Source organism: Alligator sinensis, unplaced genomic scaffold, assembly GCF_000455745.1.
Source record: "Alligator sinensis unplaced genomic scaffold, ASM45574v1 scaffold436_1, whole genome shotgun sequence".
In the NCBI taxonomy this organism is placed as follows: domain Eukaryota; kingdom Metazoa; phylum Chordata; order Crocodylia; family Alligatoridae; genus Alligator; species Alligator sinensis.
This window is the reverse complement of record NW_005842172.1, coordinates 1,202,197-1,223,500: the sequence shown is the minus strand read 5'-3', so window position 1 is coordinate 1,223,500 and position 21,304 is coordinate 1,202,197. Positions and strand designations below refer to the sequence as shown.

The following is a 21,304-nucleotide window of genomic DNA, read 5'->3' as shown; positions in this document are numbered from 1 at the left end:
CATTCACAGGCTATGTCCCAATGGCCCAATTCTCCCTGTGATTGCAGGATGGCTCCACCTTTCTCACAGATAATGTATCCATCAAGCAATGCTGGAAGGAACACTTAAAAGTTTCTACTCAAATGTGAATCGAATCTGAGGTCTCAGCAGCCACTATAGAGTCCATCCCTCAACACCCAGCAATAGAACCTCTTGCTGATTCCCCATCCTTCAAGGAAGTCTGGTGTGCCATCATTCAGACCAACAATAAGGTGCCAGGTCCAGATGGCATCCCTGCAGAGGTCTTCCAAGTAGGTGGAACAGCTCTAGCGAACAAATTTCACCAACTTCTCATCAAGATATGGGTTAATGAGGAAATTCCACTTGACTTAAAAGAATGCCAACATTGTGACCACCTTCAAGAAAGGGGACAAGTCAGTGTGTGGGAACTACCGAGGCACTGCCCTCTTCTCTGTTGCTGGGAAGATTCTTACTAGCATCCTTCTGAATTGCCTTTTCCCCCTTGCTGAAGATGTCCTTCCAGAATCCCAGTGTGGCTTTAGACCATTTTGAGATAGCACTGACATGATTTCTGTTGCACAACAGATCCAGGAGAAGTGTAGAGAACAACACCAGGAACTGTTTATGACATTCATTAACCTAACCAAGGCCTTTGACTCCATCAATAGTGAAGCCTTATGGAAGGTGCTGGCTAGGTTTGGTTGTCCACTTAAGTTCATCAGTGTCCTCAGGCTACTCCGTGACAGGATGACCACCACAGTCCTTTGTAATGGACCAGAAATAGGCCCATTTACCATCTGTACTGGGGTCAAGAAGGGCTGCATTATTGCCCCAACCCTTTTTTCCATCTATCTTGCTGTGATTTTGATTCTCATCCATGACCACCTTCCTCCTGGAATTGAGGTTCAGTATCAAATGAATGGTCAGCTTTTCTACCTGCAGTGCCTTCACAGCAAAACAAAAGTTACCAAGACTGACATCACTGACTTTCAGTACACTGACAACTGTGTTATTCTTGCGCGAACTGAGAATCCACCAATCTGCAATTCACCTCTGATCTTTTCTCAGGTGCCTATCACAGCCTGGGACTCTCCCTTAACGTTGGGAAGACCAAGGTGCTCCATCAGCCTGTCCCAGCACAAACTGCTCCACTCCCCACACAAATTAATATTGGTGGAGAGTCCCTGGAAAACACTGAGCATTTCCCATACCGTGGCAGTCACCTCTCCCAGTCAGTCAGTCTCGATGTAGAAATCTAACATAGAATGTAGAAACTGCTGTGTCAGTGTATCGTTCAGGAAGCTGCTTCACTGTGTCTTTGCTGACCGAATGCTGCAAATGGAAACTAGGATCTCGATCTACAATGCAGTGGTTATCTCCAGGCTCCTCTATGGGTGTGAGATGTCAGTGACATATCAGAGCCAAAGCCATTTTAAGTGCCTGGAATAGTTTCATCAGCATTGCCTCAGGAAGATCCTTTGCATTAGATGGGAAGACTAATGCACCCATGCCAGCATCCTCTCTGCAGCTAACGTAACCAGCACTGAGACAAAAATCATGAAACATCAACTCCACTAGGCTGGCCACTGTGTGGATGGCTGGCACTCATCTCCTGAAGCAAGTCCTCTTTTCTCAATTTAGTCATGGTAAAATGACCTGCAGAGGACAAAGAAAGCGCTACAAAGATACCCTGAAAGCATACCTTAAGAACGGTGGCATCAACCGTATAAATTGGGAAGTGCCGACTGGTAACAGGTCTCAATGGTGCTGCACCATACATCGAGCTACAGCTCACTTTGAAGAGAACTGTCTTGCTCAGCAAGCTGAGAAACAGCAGAATAGGAAGCAAAGTGCACAATATCTTCATCAACAGTTGTGCCCACCCCTCCCACCCCCAAGGCAATACTTGTCACATCTGTGGAACAACATGCAGAGCACAGATTAGACTCCTCAGCCACCTTAAAACTCACCAGTAATCCCGCCCTGGCAGACGTCATCCTCGTATCAAGGGATGATTATCATTGGCTAAACATTCGGAAACACAGGCTCCAACCTCTCCTACACCCTGGCCACACGCCAACCTACGAGATGAGACTCAGGATCTTTTACGACTGGCCTCTTTTGATGTCTTCCCCAGTACCCACGTGTCCTCCTCCACAGACTGGCGCCACGGGCTCTAGCCAGAGCCGGAGGGTCTGGTAACACTCAGTCTTCAGGACTACCCCTCTCAATGCCCTGCGCGTCCCATGACGGATGCTGTTGATTGTCGCTGCGTTCTCACATGGTCTTCCGTCTCCGAACAGGGTCTCTAATTCCCCGAGCCCGGTGTAGTGTGCTAGGCTCCTCTGCTCAAGACAGGGAACAGAACAGATCTAACTAAGTAAGAAAAGCATGAGCCAAACGCTCACCACCGGAGAAGCCCACGCCATGGGGTCTGCCTCTGGATAAGGCTTCCCCCTTGGTCAAACCTGCGTCCCTGGGACACTGGGTAAGACCTGAAACTGCACCCTGCTGGGGAGATGAATGGTGTGGTGGGACTGTAGTGGGGCAGCCTCCAGGAAATGCTACACCTATGGGTGAGGTGAGGATGGAGCATTGTAAAGCCTCAGCCCCTACTGCCTTGTTGTTCACCCCGTAGAGAGGAAAGGCTTGGGGCTTAGGTCCACCAAGTGAGACCTGAGGCCCGAGGGGTGAAAGGCCCAGAAAGCGTGCGTGTGGTCCAGTAAGGGGGCAGAGTGAGTGTGTGGCCTGAGACATGGGTCAGAGTGTGGCCCAGATACAGGTTGGATTGCAGTCCAGTGAGGGGTCGGAGGAGTGGTCCAGTGAGGGGCCAAGGCCCACCAAGAGGGACCTAAGACCTGCGTGGGCCAGAAGCTGAGTACGGCCCAGTAAGAGGTCAAGGAGAATTGGATGCCATCTGTAAGGCATAGGACACAGTGTAGGGGTGGTTCGGAGTCATGTGATTGGCCCAGTACACCAGGGCTGCAAATGGGGAAGCCTTCCACATTTTACATCAATCCATTTATATCAAGGCATGGCAGGAGAGTGCAGGGGCAGACTGCCCTAGAATGGAGGGGATATGGGGCATCTACCTCTTTGGGTGCCCAGGGACAGACCTTGTTACACCCAGATTCAAGTAATACATTCTATGGCTTTGTGCCTTTTCTCTCCTCTTCTTTTACCTACATAGCACTACATCTTACTACACAGTAAATGCATTGTGTCCACATGCAGTGTTTACTGAAAAGATAAGCCAGCTTTTGACAGTTATAACCTCATTTGCAACTTCAGAGAATATTTTCTTCTTTTTAGTTTATCCAACTGAGGTTATTTCAATAACTAGTTCATTCAAAGTCCAGAAATTGATGTGAAATTAAAAAACAAGAAAACTTTTTTTTTCTTATTTTATACATAACTTTTTAGGTAAGATGCTGAGCTCTACTATATCTAAAACCCCAAAAGACATGGCCAAAACCAGTAAGTTCAATTCACTAACAGCAATTACTATTTTTATTAAATCAGTTTTAAAAACTAATTTTTTTTTTAATTCTCATCTATTCAGGCTTTTCCACACCTTTCTGTGACTAATAAAAGCAATTTTAAAATAGTGCTTTTCTCTAAAATCATATGTAAAATAATAGTATAATAAGTAATAAAACTCATTCCTTATTTTCATATGTGTAAAATGCATTATGTTCTAAAGTAAAAATTAGCATGCATTTATTCAGATTCTTGTCTATATAGTGTACCCTCCCAGTTAGCAAAATATAGTCTAAAATGTAGTGGAAAAGTTATATGTAGTTGCAAATCAATATGTCATAATAACTTTCAACCAAAAAAGAAATTCCTTGTGAGAAAAATCCCAGGATGCACAGAGCCTAGGCATCACTGCCCGGTGGGATTTCTTTCCAGAATAATGCAAGCCTATATAGGTGCAATGATTCAGAAGGTGAGCAGCTAGAACCAACGTAACAAAGAAAATGAGCCAATTTAAAAGGCAGTACTATATATAAAAACTCCCGGTCTCATTTTATACCTAGAAATAGTCCTGTTCTATTACAAATAAAGATCTTTATGAAAAATCTAACAGTGGACAGAAAAGATATTAAGAACCATAAGAAGAATTCTCTCCAATCGCTACAGCTTAGATAGAATCAGCAGTACATGTTGAACTCAATAAAGTAAATCCAAAATTTATTTCTTACCCGCTAAGTAATTACTGTTTGTCTTACTATCTAGTTAGAAGCAAGAGAAAAGGATGCTAAGGCTGAAAGATTTCTACATCAAAGTTACAGCACTAGAGATGAAACAAAATAAATTGGTTTAAAGTCCAAGGGCAATAACTTCAGCTGCTCTTTCACCTGAAAACTTGTTTCTGAATTCTACCTGTTAAGCTCAAAAGTAAGTATTATACCTAGAATGTTTTTGAAAGATCTGCCAGACAGCCATAATTAGAGTCAGATGTTTGAAAGGTCAGATCTTTTCTGATGGATCATTCTGCAGTCAGTTTCCAAGTAAAGAAATAGCCCTAGACTTTCTTTTAGTGTTTATTTTATTTTATTTAGCAATTCCATGTGTGTCAAGCTTTACTAGCACAAGAACAATTTTAAAAATGATGTGATTCAATAATGACTAAAATACACATCTAACTTTTTATTTGACTGGAGTGTTAAAAATTAACATTTTCACTGGTCTGGTTAGTTTGTAAGTCTCCTATACTGTGGGGTGTCTTCATGTATGCTAAGCTCTTGATAGTACCCTTCAACAGCAAAGCGATAAATGTAGTGTGCTCTCATACTGGGATAAGGGATATGTGTGTGGGATAGATGTGGTCTTGATTACTTTCTTGGAGGCTATCATTGGTACACGTTGGGAAAACACTGCCTAACACTAAGAAGTAACGCAATGTTGTCTTTAGCCAGCCATTGATTTGTTTTAAACCTCAGGGAAGAATTAAAAATAATAAAAGCCTGTGAAGGTGGAGGGGAGAGCTATCCTCCACAGGCTTATAAAACATTACATTTTTATTCCCTAAAGTAGAATAAATGAACTGCAGTCTTAAAGTGATAAAAGGTATAAATGCTACATATCAGCAAGGTTTTGGTACATTTACGCAAGGCAAAGAACATGCTTTTTCAAACGACTCCCCAGTGGGTAAGACTTCCTAGCTCATAATATGATGGGGCAGCTCTTGGGGCTGGGTCTCATGCTGGCCCGCCCACCTGTCTCTACAGAGCAGTGCACCCAGTCTTGCCTGCCACTACTTTGCTGTTCTCAAAATGGGTGGTAAAATGTGGGAGACTGCCCATTACATGCCCCAATACCAGGGGGCACCATCTGCAGCTCCGACCTCCCCTACACTGTAGCCCATGCCTTGCAGATGGTATCACCATTCTTAGCATCTCCGGCCCCACACCGGGCCCCATAATCCTCCCGTCTGGACCCCAACTGGATGCCTCCTATCAGGCAGCCTACTCCGTCCTCATTCTGGGCTGCCTAGATCCCTGTACTCTTCCCCCTCTCAGGTGTGCCCGCCCCCCGGGACCTTTGGCCACATAGGCCCTGGTCTCACCTCCAAGGTCAGTCAGAAACCCAGGCCCTCGGCTCTGGGAGTCCCTCGTGTTGAGCCCCTGGCTCTTTTGACCCATCTGAACCTGGCCCCAGCATTGGTCAATTGAAGGTGCCTCAAGTCAGGTTTCTTGAGCATCTAGCCCACTCTCTCTAATGGGTGCACCTTCTCAACCATAACTATGGAGTAACCCACCCAGTTGTGGGGGCTGGGGTTATTGAGGCACCCTGACCCGTCTTTCACCAGAGTGGTAACTGGCCTGGCATTTCCTTGGGGCTCCCACGCCACTAGGAGCCCCACCAAGCCACCCATCCCCGGCAGGGTGCAGTTTTAGTTTGCGCCCAGGACCAAAAGCCTCCTAGCCATCCCCATAAGCTGTTGCCCTTACCTCCTGGTTGTTCCTGCTGCAACTCAGATAGGCAATATTTCTACCTCTGCTGTAGCAGCAAACTACATACAGCCTTTATATACTAGATTCTTAAAATGGCTGCTGCCATCAGGCAGATGCCTGACCCCGCCCTTAAAGTGGCAGGCACCAACAGTGCCCTGCCACACACAACTACATGGAAGAAAGATTTGTTTTAAGTCACACAAGTTTATTCCTACTTCCAGATTTTGCAGTTGCGTTAAACTGTATACTTTGCATTCAGATGGGAAAAGAAAAACAGAATTTCCTTTTGTGCATAACTTCATGTCCTATATGATCAATGGATAGCTGTATGCAGTTAAACATCTGTATTCACCATCAAAAAAGAAAAGTTTTAGGGCCATGTATTAAATGTACTTAAAATGCAAGCAGTAAAACATGTGCTAAGTGTGCTCATATGATAGTAAAGTTGCAACTTTTTGTGTGAGGAGTATTCCCCAATCATAGTAAGTAATGTGACTGCTCCATAGAGATAATATGAGCAATTGGTTGGTCCTCACCTAGTCATGACATCAGCCAGGGACCCTTCAGCTGTACCAAGCCTTCAGGTAGAATGAGGAAAGCCACGCATCAGGAGGAAGGATCTTGGATCTTTCACTTGCAAGTTCCTCCAGGATCAAGTTGACAGCTGGACACCTCCAGGGCCAGAAAGTCCTGGGGCTGCAACTAACAATCAGCTGATTGGCAGTCCCAGCTCTGGCACTGCACCGCAGTTGGTTCAAGACTGGTGTGGTCCTGGGGCTGGGACCAACACTCAGCAAGCAGTGTATGTTAGAGATTGTAGTAAACACTACCCTTTGACTGCTCAGAACGTGCTCTAACTTTAATACCGCAAAAAATGTAACATGTACTAAGTGTCCCGATCAACAAGGCCCCTAATTTACGTATTTTAAAGGCTATTAACTTATTACCCTCATCTGGTTTTGATAGTTTTCCACATTTACCCCTATTAATGAGCAATAGTGTTATCAGCTCATTGTATGAAAATGGAAGCTGTTATTTAACCCTTCAATTATGTCAGATGCAGCTACTTGACTGATGATGGCCCAGATCCAACAAAGTCTCTTGGTAAATCAGTAACTCTTAGCATGCGAGTTTCCCAAGGTTGAAGTGTATGGCTGGCATGGAGCCTATATCTGGTTTTGTGGGCTGATTTGGGCCAGATTAACTATGGAATGAGAGTATGAACTTTGCTCCCGATGTTAGAGGATAACAGTGGGAAGATGACTTGTTAGTAGCTGTTGTTTAGAAATGCAATTAAGAGGGTCTCCAAAGTTGAAGAAGAGTGAATGATATAGGTATGACAGCAGCTGAAGCTAAATAAAAATGAAAAATTACAAACTAAGAAAACCCTTTAAAAATACATTATTAAGAAACAGCAGATAAGCAAATACCTGGAAACTTAAGTAGATATACAGGTCCAGTCAGTGTGATAGCCATTAAGGGAATTAGGAGACAATTTTACTGTACCACTGACCATTACTTCTGAAAAGTCATTGTGAACTGAGGATGAACTGGAAGGTATGTGAAAAGCACGTCCAGTGTGAATTTGCACAGATGAAACAGGATTACACCAAGTAATTGCTACTTAATATCAGTGCACACTGAGATGAATTTGTCCCAGAGAGGGTATAAAAATCTATAAGCAGTAAAAAGCATGAAGCTATCAAGGAATGTGGAAACAAGAATCTTATAACGATATTTCTCTCTTGCTGCTTGTGCCACCCATACCTCTCATTTTCTTTATTCACATGTGGTTTGTAAGTTACAATCATTCTGTACATTTAGGGAATGCCAAAATTAGAGCAAATTATACTTACATCTGTTTTCTGGCTCTGTCATAATCCATGTCTGGGGAATGCTATCCATTTATGTTGTCCCTGAATTTGGTTCAATATTTCTCTCTCATTATTCTTTATTTTATATTTACAAACTGTGATTCTTTTCTTGTTCTGACAGTTTTATCTGAAGACATGAAGTAGGTTTCCACTTCTAAGAAATATGAATATAATTGACTTTAAGTCAGTTGTGCCACTTAATATTAGTCCCAGGATGTCAAATAATTGAGTCTTATTTGCCTCTCAAATCAAATTACTATTGTTCGTTTTTGGCATCGGCTATTGACTCTATCTCCTGCAATATACTAATGTGGTTGGCAATGTTAATGCCTTGAAATTCCATATTTAAATGATGTTTGGTCTTGCTCGTAGTAATCAATGTACTGCAGTAAAAGGTGGCATATTTTTCTATCTCTGAGAAGTATTACCTAAATTAGACTATTTCTAAAGATAGACTATTTCTATCTGCCCGCAGTGTACGAGACAAATCTTGGTCTTCCTCAAGCAATTATTTTAAGTAAGTAATTTTTATTAGACTTTTACACTTATTAAGAAATTTCATTTAAGTCAAAGCTCTGAGTTTAGAAATATGGCATCTAATTTTAAAATATTAATCTTCTAACATAAAATAGAAATTGTCCTGTTAAACTATACTACTTACAGGTGAAAATAAATAGGTGCTTCCTTCCTTACCTGTTTAATAAAGCATACAAAATAGTAAATTTGGACGGTAACTTTTTCTCCAATTCCAAACATATGATTGTATTTTCTAACAAATTTGAAACTCCTATCAAAAGGTAGAAAATGAATATTTTTTCTGAAACTTACCTTGTTAGAGCAGGCGTAGCCATGTCAGTGTGCACTCCAATAGCCATAGGAACCCCTCCACAATGAATATTTCCCAGTTCTTCTGCCATTGCAGTACTATAGGAAAAGTCCAAGCCCAGGCCGCCATATTCTGAAAATATCAATAGTGTTGATATTTGCAAATAAACAAGAGCCAAGAAAATCAATTTAATTGTGTTCTACAAGTTGAGGCTATCGTGTAATTTTTGAAGACTTAATAATGACAAACTTCTATTAGAGCTAAATGCTGTTGCAAGATGCTACAAAAAACAAAAAGATTACTCTTTCCATAGCTGTTTCATATGCAGTCAAGATCACTTGAGTATGCAATCTTTTCAGCTCTCATGCGTTAAACAGGAGTAAGCCTTGCCTTAGGTGGAGGGGAGAGTGTCATGAAAAAATTGAGGGAATATAGAAAATAGTATCTGATTCACAGATGATCCTATTCCTTCTGAGTTTATACAGAACCTTTGCTCAAAAACAACATTAGATGGAGGAATGCTATTGAATGTGTATATTTTATGTCTAGATTAAACCTGGTGGCCTTGATATCTTGGTCAAATTCCAGTGAAGGTAATTATACCACTCCTCACATTCCATCCTGCAAATTCAATTACAAAGATGTTATTCTTCACCTCCTTCCTAAATCGCATAAGGTTGTCTAACATTAGTAAACAGTTGTGTATCATACCCCAGAAGGACCAGAGTTCCATAAACTATTTTAATTTGTAAAAGAATTACATTCCAGATGACATGTTATCAGACAAGCCTGGGCTGGCAGCAGGTTTGGCGGGTCAGCCCCAGGCCCCAGTTGGTGGCAGTGGAGAAGCTGGCTGAGGCATGAGCGCTGAAGTGTGCAGCCATGTAGCAGGCAGTCCCCGCAATTTATCACCTTGTGCCCCAGCCAGCCCCAATCACCATCTACACATGTGTTTCAATGCACTTAATTACTCTGCGATAAGACAGTATTGTCCCTGACAATACTATCTTATGGTGGAGTTAATTAATTTACTGTGCTCTAATACAGGTAGACACTGACGCTTTACTGAAGAGCTAATTAGCCAGTGCAGTAAAGCACACATGTAGACACACCGAGTTGGTGGCATTTTGCTACCTTATTCTTCTAAAGCCTGCTACAACTGTGGAAACATCAGACAAGTGGGTGTGAAAAATCATTATGTGGTTCTAACACCTGCCTTCTGTTTCTTCTATTTCCATGTTTAGCTACGCTTGCTGGCATTGACTACTTGCTATCTGAGCTTAACCTTACATTGTCCTTCCTTGACGTTTCCATTACAACACTCATGGCCAAATTAAAAAACAACATAGCTCATATAAACACATGATTTTGCAAGCTATTATCTGTTTCCTAAACCCACAGGGAGTGCCTTTGTGTATCCTCTTCTGCAGCCTGCAGGGAAATCACATCCTCAAAGGCAAGGTCCAGAGTTTAGTTCTTGTTTCTGTGTAATCCAGCCTGATCCCCTCAGGATTTTCAAAATTTGAAATAATTATTATATTTCAAAACTGAGTTAAAAAGCTAGCCAAAAAACATTTATTTAAAGGGGGGAGAACAAACACTTCCCTCAGGGAATTTAAATAATGAAGATGAATAATCATAAATTGAGGAGGTCTATAACAGAATCTACCATCAACCTTAGCTGCTGTTACAAGAGCCCTAGAAATGAACAGACTGTCTAGCAAGGGAAAAAAAATGATTTTTAAGGAAAGCAAGTGAGCAATGACTACCCAAGCATCATTTTGATATGTTCCTCCAACTCAGATGTTTTGGCACAGATTTATATACATATGCGTACATACACACACACACACACACACACACACACACACACACACACGTTATAATATTTCATATTTATCAATATTTTGGTCATTTTGTTTCTTTCTGGAAACCTGAACTGAAAAGTAGGTATTATTTATCACATTGAATACAAGATGAAGTCCCCCCCCAAATCAGCATAGGGGAAAAAAGACTCTCATCTTATAACTGCATACAAGGAAACTCATTAAATACCTTGCTTATCATTAAACTACTGCATAAAGCAGCATATGCACAATGGAAATCAACTATCCAGTAGATTATATGCAGCCAACAATGAACATGACCATAAAGTGCAAAGCAATAAGGCAAGCATATTGATGGTAACCATTTGGGGTTTTCTGTGGCCCTTAAAAAAATACAAGCACCAGGCCTGGAAGTACTGCAATGCCAGGCCAACACTCAGAGGGGCCAGAGCAAGCACAACCTCCCCTGGTGCCAAAAATGCTGATTCATAGGTGTTAGGGGTTGGAAGGGACCTCTCAAGGTCATCAGGCCCAGTCCCCTTGTACTTGGGCAGGAAAAATGTGAGCATCCAGATGTTTTTTAAAGATATCCAGAGTAGGTTATTGTAACACTTCTGGGGGGAGTCTATTCCAGACCCTGTACACTTGAGTTGTAACGAAGTTTTTCCTTATTTCTAATTTAAAGCAGTCTTCTAGCAATTTATGACCGCTAGTCCTAGTCTTCCCCTGGGGAGCCCTGGTGAACAGATGTTCTCCCAGTCCCTGATATGCACCCTTTATATAATGAAAGGTTGTCACCAAGTCCCCTTTGAGTCTTCTCTTTTCCAGGCTGAAGAGACCCATGTCTCATCCTCTCATCATATGGCCTGTTTTCCATACCTCTAAACATATGCGTAGCCCTGCTTTGGACTCTTCTCAAGCTTCTCTACATCTTTCCTGAAGTGTGGTGCCCTGGACTGGATGTAGTACTCTAGCTGCAGTGCCACCAAGGCCGAATAAAGCAGAAGGATGATCTCTTTAGTAGTGTTTGAGATGCATCAGTAGATGCATGCCAGTGTTTTGTTTGCTTTGCCAGCTACAGCATCACATTGGTGGCTTATGTTCATTGTATGATCAAGACCCCCAGGTCTCTTTCGCTTGTTGTGCTAGTAAGTGTAGCACTGCTGAGCCTGTAAGCATGTTGTGGGGTGTTTCTCCCCATGAAGCACCTTACACTTCTCAGTGTTGAGCATCATCAGGTTTCGATCCGCCCACCTTCCAAGCTTCTCCAGGTCAGCCTGTATCCCCAGCCTATCCTTCAGCATAACCACAGTCCCCCATAATTTGGTGTCATCTGCAAACTTTGCCAGTCCACTTTTAACACCCAAGTTCAAATCATTAATGAATATGTTAAAAAGTACTGGTCCGAGTACTGAACCCTGAGGGACGCCACTGGTCACCAAGTGCCATGTTGACTCAGTTCTATCTCTTATTACTCTCTGGGTCCTGCCTCAGAGCCAGTTCCCTAGCCACCAGACTGTTGGGTTATCGAGGCTGCGGTTCTCCAATTTTACCATCGGCACATTGTAGGAGACCAACTCAAAGGCTTTTTTGAAGTCCAAGTATATGATGTTAACTTCTTGCCCTTATCCAGGCAGCATGTTACTGGATCATAGAAGGAAATGAGGTTGATCAGGCATGACCTGCCCACAATAAAGCCATGTTGGCTATTAGAATGTTGCCTTCCATTAACCTATTCGTAATGGATTCTTTGATCATTTTTCCAAGATTTTTCTGGGGATTGAGGTCAAACTGATTGGCCTGTAATTCCTTGGATACTCCTTCCTCCTCTTCTTGTGGATAGGCACCACAATGGCCCTCTTCCAGTTTTCTGGAACCTCTCCCAAGCACCACAAGTTTTCAAACAGTTTTGCCATGGGTCGTGCAATGACATTGGCCAATTCTTTCAGCACTCTTGGGTGCTCTCTGATGGAAGCCTCCATCAGGATATGTCAGTTCAGCCCATCTGAATAAGATATATATTACTGCTCACTACATGTAGTCCCCCTCAACACTAGTCTTTTTCCAAGTCATGGTGAGCTGCTACAATGAATGCATTTTTCCTTCCTCTTCAGTCCCATACCTGAGCTCCACTTTTCTTTTCCATTTTTATAGATTCATAGATTGTTAGGGGCTGGAAGGGACCTCGCAAGATCACTGGGTGCAGCCCCCTTGGACTAGGCAAGAAAGACAATGGGTCAGGTGACCTCAGCAAGGTGACCATCCAATCTCCTCTTAAAGATTTCCAGGGTAGGTGATTGCACCACCTCTGGAGGGAATTTATTTCACAGTCTGGACACCCTAACTGTAAAGAAGTTATTCCTAGTGTTAAGCCTGAAATGGTCTTCCAGGAGTTTGTGGCCATTACTCCTGGTTTTCCCCAAGGGTGCCCTGGTGAACAGTTGTTCGCCGAGCCCTTGATGTATTCCCCTGATGTAGCAGTAAGCTGTTACCAAGTCCCCTCTCAGCTTTCTCTTTTTTAGGTGGAAGAGGCCCAAGTCCCTCAGCCTTTCCTCATATGGCTTGCCTAGCAAGGCTCTGATTATACGGGTGGCTTTTCTCTGGACTCTCTCAAGCTTGTTGAAGTGTGGTGCCCAGAACTGGATGCAGTACTGCAGCTGAGGTCACCAATGCTGAGTAAAGTGGAAGAATCACTTCTTTGGTTTTGCTTGAGAAGCATCAGTTGATGCACGCCAGAGTATTATTTGCCTGGCTGGCTACAGCGTTGCACTGACGGCTCATGTCCACACTATGATCCATTATCACTCCCAGGTCCCTTTCAGTAATGGTGCTAGTCTGTTTGGTGCCACCGAACCTGTAAGTATGTTGGGGGTTGTTCATCCTCAGATGGAGCACTTTACATTTCTCAGTGTTGAGCTTCATTTGGTTCTGATCTGCCCAACTTGCCAGCCTGTCTATGTCCGCCTGTATCTGCAGCCTATTTTCAAGTGTGACCATGCTCCCACATAACTTGGTGTCATCTGTGAACTTGGCCAGTGAGCTCTTCGCTCCCTTATCCAAATCACTGATAATGATGTTGAAAAGCTCTGGACCAAGCACGGACACCACTGGCCATTTCTCACCAGGATACCACAGATCTGTTCATTAGAACTCTCTGGGTCCTATCCTGCAGCCAGCTTCCTACCCACCTAACTGTTGAGCAGTTAAGTCTGCAATCCTCCAATTTTCCTGTGAGAACATCGTGGGATACCAAATCAAAGGCCTTTTGGAACTCTAGGTATACAATGTCGACCTCCTCTCTCTTATCCAGATGGTGAGTTACCTGGTCAAAGAAGGGGATGAGATTGGTAAGACAAGACCTGCCTGCAATGAAGCCATGCTGGCTGTTGTTCAGAATCCTACCTTCTGCAAGTGTATTGCACATAGATTCCTTGATTCATTTTTCCAGGATTTTCTCTAATTGGCCTATAGTTGCTTGGGTCCTCTCTCCTCCCCTTCTTGAAGATGGGCATAACATTGGCCCTCTTCCAGTCTTCAGGGACCTCCCCCAAGTGCCATGAGTTTTCAAAGAGTTTCACCAGAGGTCCCATGATGACTTTGGCCAGCTCCTTCAGCACTCTTGGATGAAGTTCATTCAGTCCTGCTGATTTATAAATGTGTAACTTTTCTAAATGATCATGCGCCAGCTCAACGTCAACAGTAGGAAGGTGGTCATTTCCACTATGCCCATTCTGAACTGTATCTAGTATGATTTTCCCCTTAGTCCTGTGAAATACCAAAGCAAAGTAGTCATTTAGGAGTTCAGTTTTCTCCTGAGTGTTGATAATCGTCTGTCCCGAGTTGTTAAGCAATGGCCCCACACTTCAATTTATCTTCCTCCTGTTCCCTACAAAGCTAAAGAAGGACTTATTCTTGATTTCTGTTGCTAGTTTAAATTCAGTCACCAACTTAGCCTTTCTAATCTGCTCCCTACAAGTGCAGGCTGCTGTTGTATAGTCCTTCTTGGGGGCTGTCCCAATCTTATATTGTTTTTGCGTTCTTTTTCAAGAGGACCATGATATCCCTATTAAGCCAAGAGGGCTTACCAGCCCTTCTGCTACCTTCCCTCCGCACGGGAATGGACTTTTTCTGTGCTTTGAGGATTGTGTCCTTGAGGAACGACCACTCTTCACGCACTCCTTTCACCTTCAGTCCCTAGTCCTGCAGTGCTTCCCCTACTATTGCCCTGAGCCTGTTGAAATTCGCTTTTTTGAAGTCCAAAACTTCAACCCTGCTAGCTGATTTGCCTGCCTTGCAATGGACGGTGAACATGATGGTTTTCTGGTCACTGTCTCCCAGGCTACCCTCTACATTCAAGTTGCTCACAGATCCTCTCCTTTGGCCAAGTCCAACTATAGGAGAGCGTTACAGCTGGATAGCCCGTGCACTTCCTGAGTCTGGTAGAGCTCTTCGATGCAGGTCAGGAAGCAGTGCGACTGATCTGACTTAGCTGAGTGTTGCAATGATTCCTGTTTCTTCACCAGCCTCAGATATCTGGCAAACATCACAAAAATGGGGCTCCAATAAATTCACTCAGATACCTCTGTCGCTCCCTCTCTCAGCCTGTTGCATATGATTAACGTGGCCCCACGCTCCATGAAATAAAGCTGAACTAGGTTGCCCTGCACCTCATCTGCATATACATTTTTGGCGGATCCCAGGACTCAGTCACAAGAACACTTGGTTGTAGTCTTCAGTGGGGGGCTAATTAAGACATGGATCCTTTGGGGAGGGTATCTGGAGTACACACACACATACTGAGCAGTGCTAAGCTGTGTGGTCACCATGGCTTGCAATGTTGCCGGCTCTGCTGGGGCCCAGCCCGATGAACTGTATGATAAATCATGAGCCTTTTGGCTTTAGACTAATATCATGCATAGGTTATATGATATATAAGTAGATACAAAAGTGCTGCTTAAAAATGTTATGCTAAAACTTGCAGCAGTTTCAAATAAAGGTAAAATGCATTGGTTCTAGATGAATTACATCTATGGGTACCTGTAATTTGCCCATATGGTAAGTTATGTTTATTTCAAGGTCAATGCATTTAAATTTGCCCCTCATTTCCATGTGCTCAGGGAAAGCAGGATCCGACATTAAGTCGGGTAAGGGACTACAGAGGGAAGATGGGGTTCATAGGAGGCAAAAAAGTAAGGGGGCTACTACCTGAACCCCCCCGATTTGATTTCCCTGCTGTGGCCTTTGGAGGGAGACAAATTCAAGGCAAATCTCCAATAATTAGTTTCTATACCTGGAAAATTGTAACAAATTTATACAGTTTCCATATATAAAGTCTAATTATTGGTGGGTCATCTTATATTCAGGGGGGTCTTACATTCTAATTATTGGAGGGTCATCTTATATTTGAGTAAATACTGTATATACCATCATCACACAACATTTACCTCTTCCCTACCTCCAGGACAAAAACAGGACAAGGAACCATGTGGCAGGCGCCAACCATATAATTTAGTGTTTGTGTCCCAACATACTTAGACAATATGACACTGGGTCTGGAGTAAAATTTGCACAAAGCTGAAAAGAATGGAGTATGTGTTGGGGGTGGGGAAGTAGATTTTTCATCATTATTCTTTCCTGTTTGCTTTCAGGGCTACAGAAGGGCTAGTTACCATATAGCTTATTAACAGCATGTTGTAACTAGGGAGAAAGGAAATGCTAGAAAACCTGAGATTATAAAATTAGGGTCACAGAATTTGGTTAATTTTCCATTCCAAGAGAAATGTAAATAACGATAAATCATCCAGTAATTACAAATTATCAGGAGTTGATACTTGGGAAGGGCAGGAGCTAGAGGAAATCAGAACAGCAATAAATTAAACCACAGTGGCAAATTATTCCACAGGTGAATTAATCACCTGAAAAGATAGGTCTGATCTTGAAGGACATGGTAAATGCCCTTAACTCTACCCCAGGATAGATGCTTGCCTCCTACTATCTACTTTTTACAGTCAACCATTCTACTCCTAAAGCACAATTATTGCTACCAGATTTCTCCGCATGTTTTAGCTAACAGTGCATACTTGGTTGCTCCTTTGAATTGTTCGTCATAAATCAGTACTTTCTATCCTCTACTTCACCTAAAACAATTTGGAAAGAGAAATTAGTTTTTCTTTATGCATATTAATTGCCTCTAATTAATCTAATTACATATAACATACAGGTTTATATGTATTCTTGATAATGTCATTATTCACTATGTTTCATTATATTGTAGGATACTATTGCCCTCTTTTGAGGTTAATTACTAAACTGTATATTGTAAGAAAAAAATGAGTGAGATCCTAACAGAGTAGACATCAAATTAACACAATTAAAGTGAAAGTAGGAAATTTCTTCCTAGTGGAAGAGAGAAATAGAATGAAGACTGCAAGTAATAAAAAGATAAAAGAGGAAAATGCCATAGTTAATAGAAAAGGATATAAACTAAATTATTAATAATAATTCAGACTATAGCATCTCCTTTTACACAGAAAGAAAGGATAGCCCCTGCTCCAAAGATCTTACAATCTCAGTATAAGGTAAGGTACAACTGATGGAGACAGATAAACAGTGGAATAGAAAAGAACAGTAGGACAACTGCTTCAGGTTGACAGGCAGTAGTGTTAGAGCATCATTGGTCTAACTCGGGGTGGGCAAAATATGGCCCATGGGCCATGCCAGGCAATTTCATCTGCGGGTGCACACCAATTAATTGTACCCCAGCAACCCATGTGCCTCGCTATCACCCTCATGTGCAGGAGGGCCTGGGCTAGCATGCACAGCTTTCAGGTGGCGCCGCTGCTGCCACTGCTGCAGCCACCAGGGGACCTGCTCAGCTTCCCCAGCCTCCAGTGGCTCTTCCTCATGTCTGTGCTGCAGCGCTTGGCTCCAGGCAGGCAGCAGGTAGGGAAGCAGCGGTGGGCAGGAGGAAGCTGTACCTGGGTGGGAGCACAGAGCGTGGGGCTGGGGCTAGCAGGAGTGTGGAGCCCGGGTTGACCTGGTTATATCGTGTGAGGCTCCCTGTGGCTCATGTGAAGCTTGTAGGGCTCATGTGCCACCAGGGGGAAGCCCCACATGATGGAGCAGGTGGCCTGGTCCACCTCATTGTTGCCATGTGCAGCCCCTGGGACTCTGCTGGAAATGGCAGGGAGCCCTGCTCCCTGCTTCCCAGTAGAGTCCCAGGAGCTGCACCTGGCAGCAAGGAGTGGGACCAAGCCACCGGTTCCATCGTGTGGGGCTTCCCCCTGGTGGCGCAGAAGCCTGAGGAGCTGCACATGAACCCTGCATGATAAAGGCAGGCTGGTCCTTGCCACCACATGCAGCATAACTGGGGGGAGGAGGGGCGGAAGGGCAAGCAGGGCATAGCTCTGGGCACCAACTTGTGGAACTGCCAGAATAGCAACCCATGGGAGGAGCCTGTGTCCTGGCAGCAACAGCAAGCGAATTTTTTATTTTTTTTTGAGTCCCCAGAGCATGATAGACTCCCTTTTCCCAAAACCTCCTTTCATACGGCGCTTAACAGCATCTTCCCTCCTCTCCTGCTCTCCAGCAGGATTTGTCCATGGTGCAAACCCTGTGCCTCTGCCTATAAATACCCTGGTTCTGTGAGTTCAGCTCACACAGACAAACCAAGTTAGTTCTGCACCAACTAGCTTGGGTACTGTCAGCAGTACATCCATTGTGGCAAAGTTCAGCATCTTTGGCAGATTTGCAGCCTGCCTTTGGCAACTTGCTACCTGAATCCAACTAGTTAATTTAAAGCCAATTTATGTTTGTACATGTTTCTACAGTCATTGTACTGTAGAATACCTGCAGAGGCAGAGATCTCTGAGTGTCCGACATAACGTCAAGTCCTCACTGATACTGAACTCTTTCTGTTGAGTTTCCAGCATGAAGGGGAAATCAGTGGACAATTATCTAGAGTATTATCTAAAAGAACATTATACTTAAAATAAAAGTCACTTTATATTTTCATCTCAACTTAGTTTTCCTTAGGAATGACAATGAAGGTTGTATAGAATAAATGCCTAAACTCTACCAGAATAAAATAATTTGAAACAAGGTCTTTTGGGAGGCTTATAGTACCCACTTAAAACAGCAAAATTCACTTCCTACAGTGATCGCTAAAGTAACGCAACAGTAAGTGTAATGGTTCAATTTAATTTTCATTAACAAAAGAGAATATTGCAACAAATACAATTTTCCAAGCAAAATGTTTAGTGCCTCTCTCCAAAGGACCCAAATCAGTTCTGGTTTGTATTATAGTTTTTAAATTGTAGATGTAATAAAAAACAAAACACAAAGCTCTTTCTTAATATACCATAAGAATGTTTTGACTATTTTTCCTGTTTCATGTTAATAGATATATTCTAAGAATCACTCTGAAGTGTTAATGCATTCAAAATACAGGTTTCCCTCGCTTTATGTGGTTTCTGTATGTGCAAATTTTCTATTATCCAATGACTCTTTTTATACCAAAAATGTGTTATATGCAAGGTACATTCACTCTTATACAATCACTGTGGTGGAAGCCCAGTCAGCTGCTTTGTATGGTGCATTGTGGGAGTGATGTGCACCAAAATACAGTCTCCTATGTGGATCTGTGCTCCTTCCTCACTGTCTGGGACACATGTTTCTGTAGTTGCCATCCTCGTTATGATAATGCCCTCGGCAATCTGCCAAGTAAGTACCAAAATTGCCTTGTAAAAGTGGTAGAAATGGGTCTGGGAGTCAGTACAGTCAAGATCTTAGAATGTATGCCTATTTGTTACATTGTAAAGTGGGTTCCCTTTATGCAAGTTTGACTTATGTGCCGTTTTCCAGGAACTCATGTACAGCATAAATCGAGGGAAACCTGTATAAAATGACTTGAACAATGTAATTCTGCAAAGTAGGTACAGGAACATTGGGCTATTGCCAAACACAGATGCATTTGATACGCATTCCTTATAAAAGGGATCCAATTTCCTGATACAAAGAAATTAATTAAATAATAAAAAGCAAGGTGCACAAAACAATACAATTCTCAAACTTTACTGTCAGATCCATGGCAAATGTAAGAAGTGATCCTGAAGGTACCTGCCAAATATAAACTTAACGTTTTGTAGATACATAATAAAGCCCTATATATACACACACACACACACACACACACACACACACACACACACAAAGTAAAGGATGTAAGGCTCTAAGAAAAGGCACCGAGTTCCAACTTATCTACTTCATGTTAGTGTTCTTTCTCTGTTGTCAATGTGTTCTCTCTGACCAAAAAAGCCCCAACAAACATGCTACTTATTATAATAAGAAACAGCTTAAACACCACACAATACAGCTCCACATTTTATAAAATTATCTAGCATCTTTGTGCTATTGCTTTTGTGGCACATTTTCATCAAAAGAACGGTCCATAATAGCAACATTATTTCAAGTAACACTTAAGGTAAAGATGGACAAGTTTTTTTTAATCATAGTTCTTGTGTGGCATCGATACGTGTTATCTTGATGGTACAAATAAAGAACCCAAGAGGATAGAAGCCATTGCTGAAAGGATCGTTCTCCAAAGACTGGGGGGAAAGCCCAAGGAAAAGGCAGCGTGGAAGTGAAGATCTTTAATGTGACCATTATATCCTTGTGAAGATGGACATGTTGGTATTGATGTGTTCCATTTACCAGTTTTTAGTTCAAATGCTGTCACTAGAAAAAAAGTACCTGTTATTTCCTCAACTATACAATCTCTGGTCAAATAAGGACAGTGAAAAAATTGGCCCAATCATGAAGGTCGGTTCCAAATTTTGCAAGCGTCTGAGTGTGTTTCAGTTTGGGATTGTGGTCCAATAACTCTCAGTTGAAAAGACAACGTGTGACCCAGGAGATTTCTGAAGAGGAACAAATTAAAACAAGTAAAATTGAATTTCTCAGCATTTTAGGAATGTGAATGAGTTCCAAAATGAGGTGTGATAAAGAAAATGCCGAACAGATGCAGAGATAACTTCATCTTTAGAGTTTATAGACTCATCTGGAATTAGGGCTGGAAGGGACCTCAAGAAGTCATCTAGTCTAACGCCCTGCTCAAAACAGAACCATTCCCAACTAGATCTTCCCAGCCAAGGCTTTATCTAACCAGGTCTTACAAACCTCCAAGGGTGGAGGTTCTACAACCTCTCTGAATAACCAGTTTCAGTGCTTTACTACCCTCCTAATGAGAAGGCTTTCCCTAATATCTAACTTTAACTTCCTTTGCTGCAGGAAGTTCTCCTTTGCTCCTTGTTCTGAAATCTGCTACCAAGAACAGTCTAACTCCATACTCTTTGGAATCACTCTTCAGGTACTTGAAGGCTGCTATTTAATCCCTCCTCACTCTTCTCTTCTCTAAACTAAATAAGCCCAGTTCCCCAAGTCTTTCCTCATAAGCTGGACTCTCTCCAATTTGTCCACATCCTTTCTGCAGTGGGGGCCCCCAAAAATTGGACACAGTGCTCCAAAAGTGACTTCACCAATGCTGAAGAGAGAGGAATAATCACTTTCCTTGATCAGCTGGCAACATTCCTACTAATACAGCCAAGTATGATGGTAGCCTTCTTTACAACAAGGGCATACTGTTGGTTCATATTCAGCTTATTGTCCAGTGTAACCCCCCGGTCCTTTTCTGCAGAGCTGCTGCTTAGCCAGTCAGTCCCCAGCTTGTACCGGTATATGGGATTGTTCCATCCTAAGTGCAGGACTTTGCACTTGTCCTCATTGAACTTTGTGACATTTTGTTTAGTCCAATCCTCCAAT

The 21,304-nt window shown here is 42.7% G+C and overlaps 1 protein-coding gene across 1 annotated transcript in view; it reads right to left on the bottom strand.

Moving 5' to 3' along the window:
* LOC102374153 (probable acyl-CoA dehydrogenase 6) overlaps positions 1 to 21,304 on the bottom strand; it is a 160,012-nt gene that overhangs the window by 65,802 nt on the left and 72,906 nt on the right. The window contains exon 3 of the mRNA XM_006025902.3: positions 8,663 to 8,792. Coding sequence (XP_006025964.1) covers positions 8,663 to 8,792 — 130 coding nt within the window. The remainder of the gene's footprint in view (positions 1 to 8,662; positions 8,793 to 21,304) is intronic.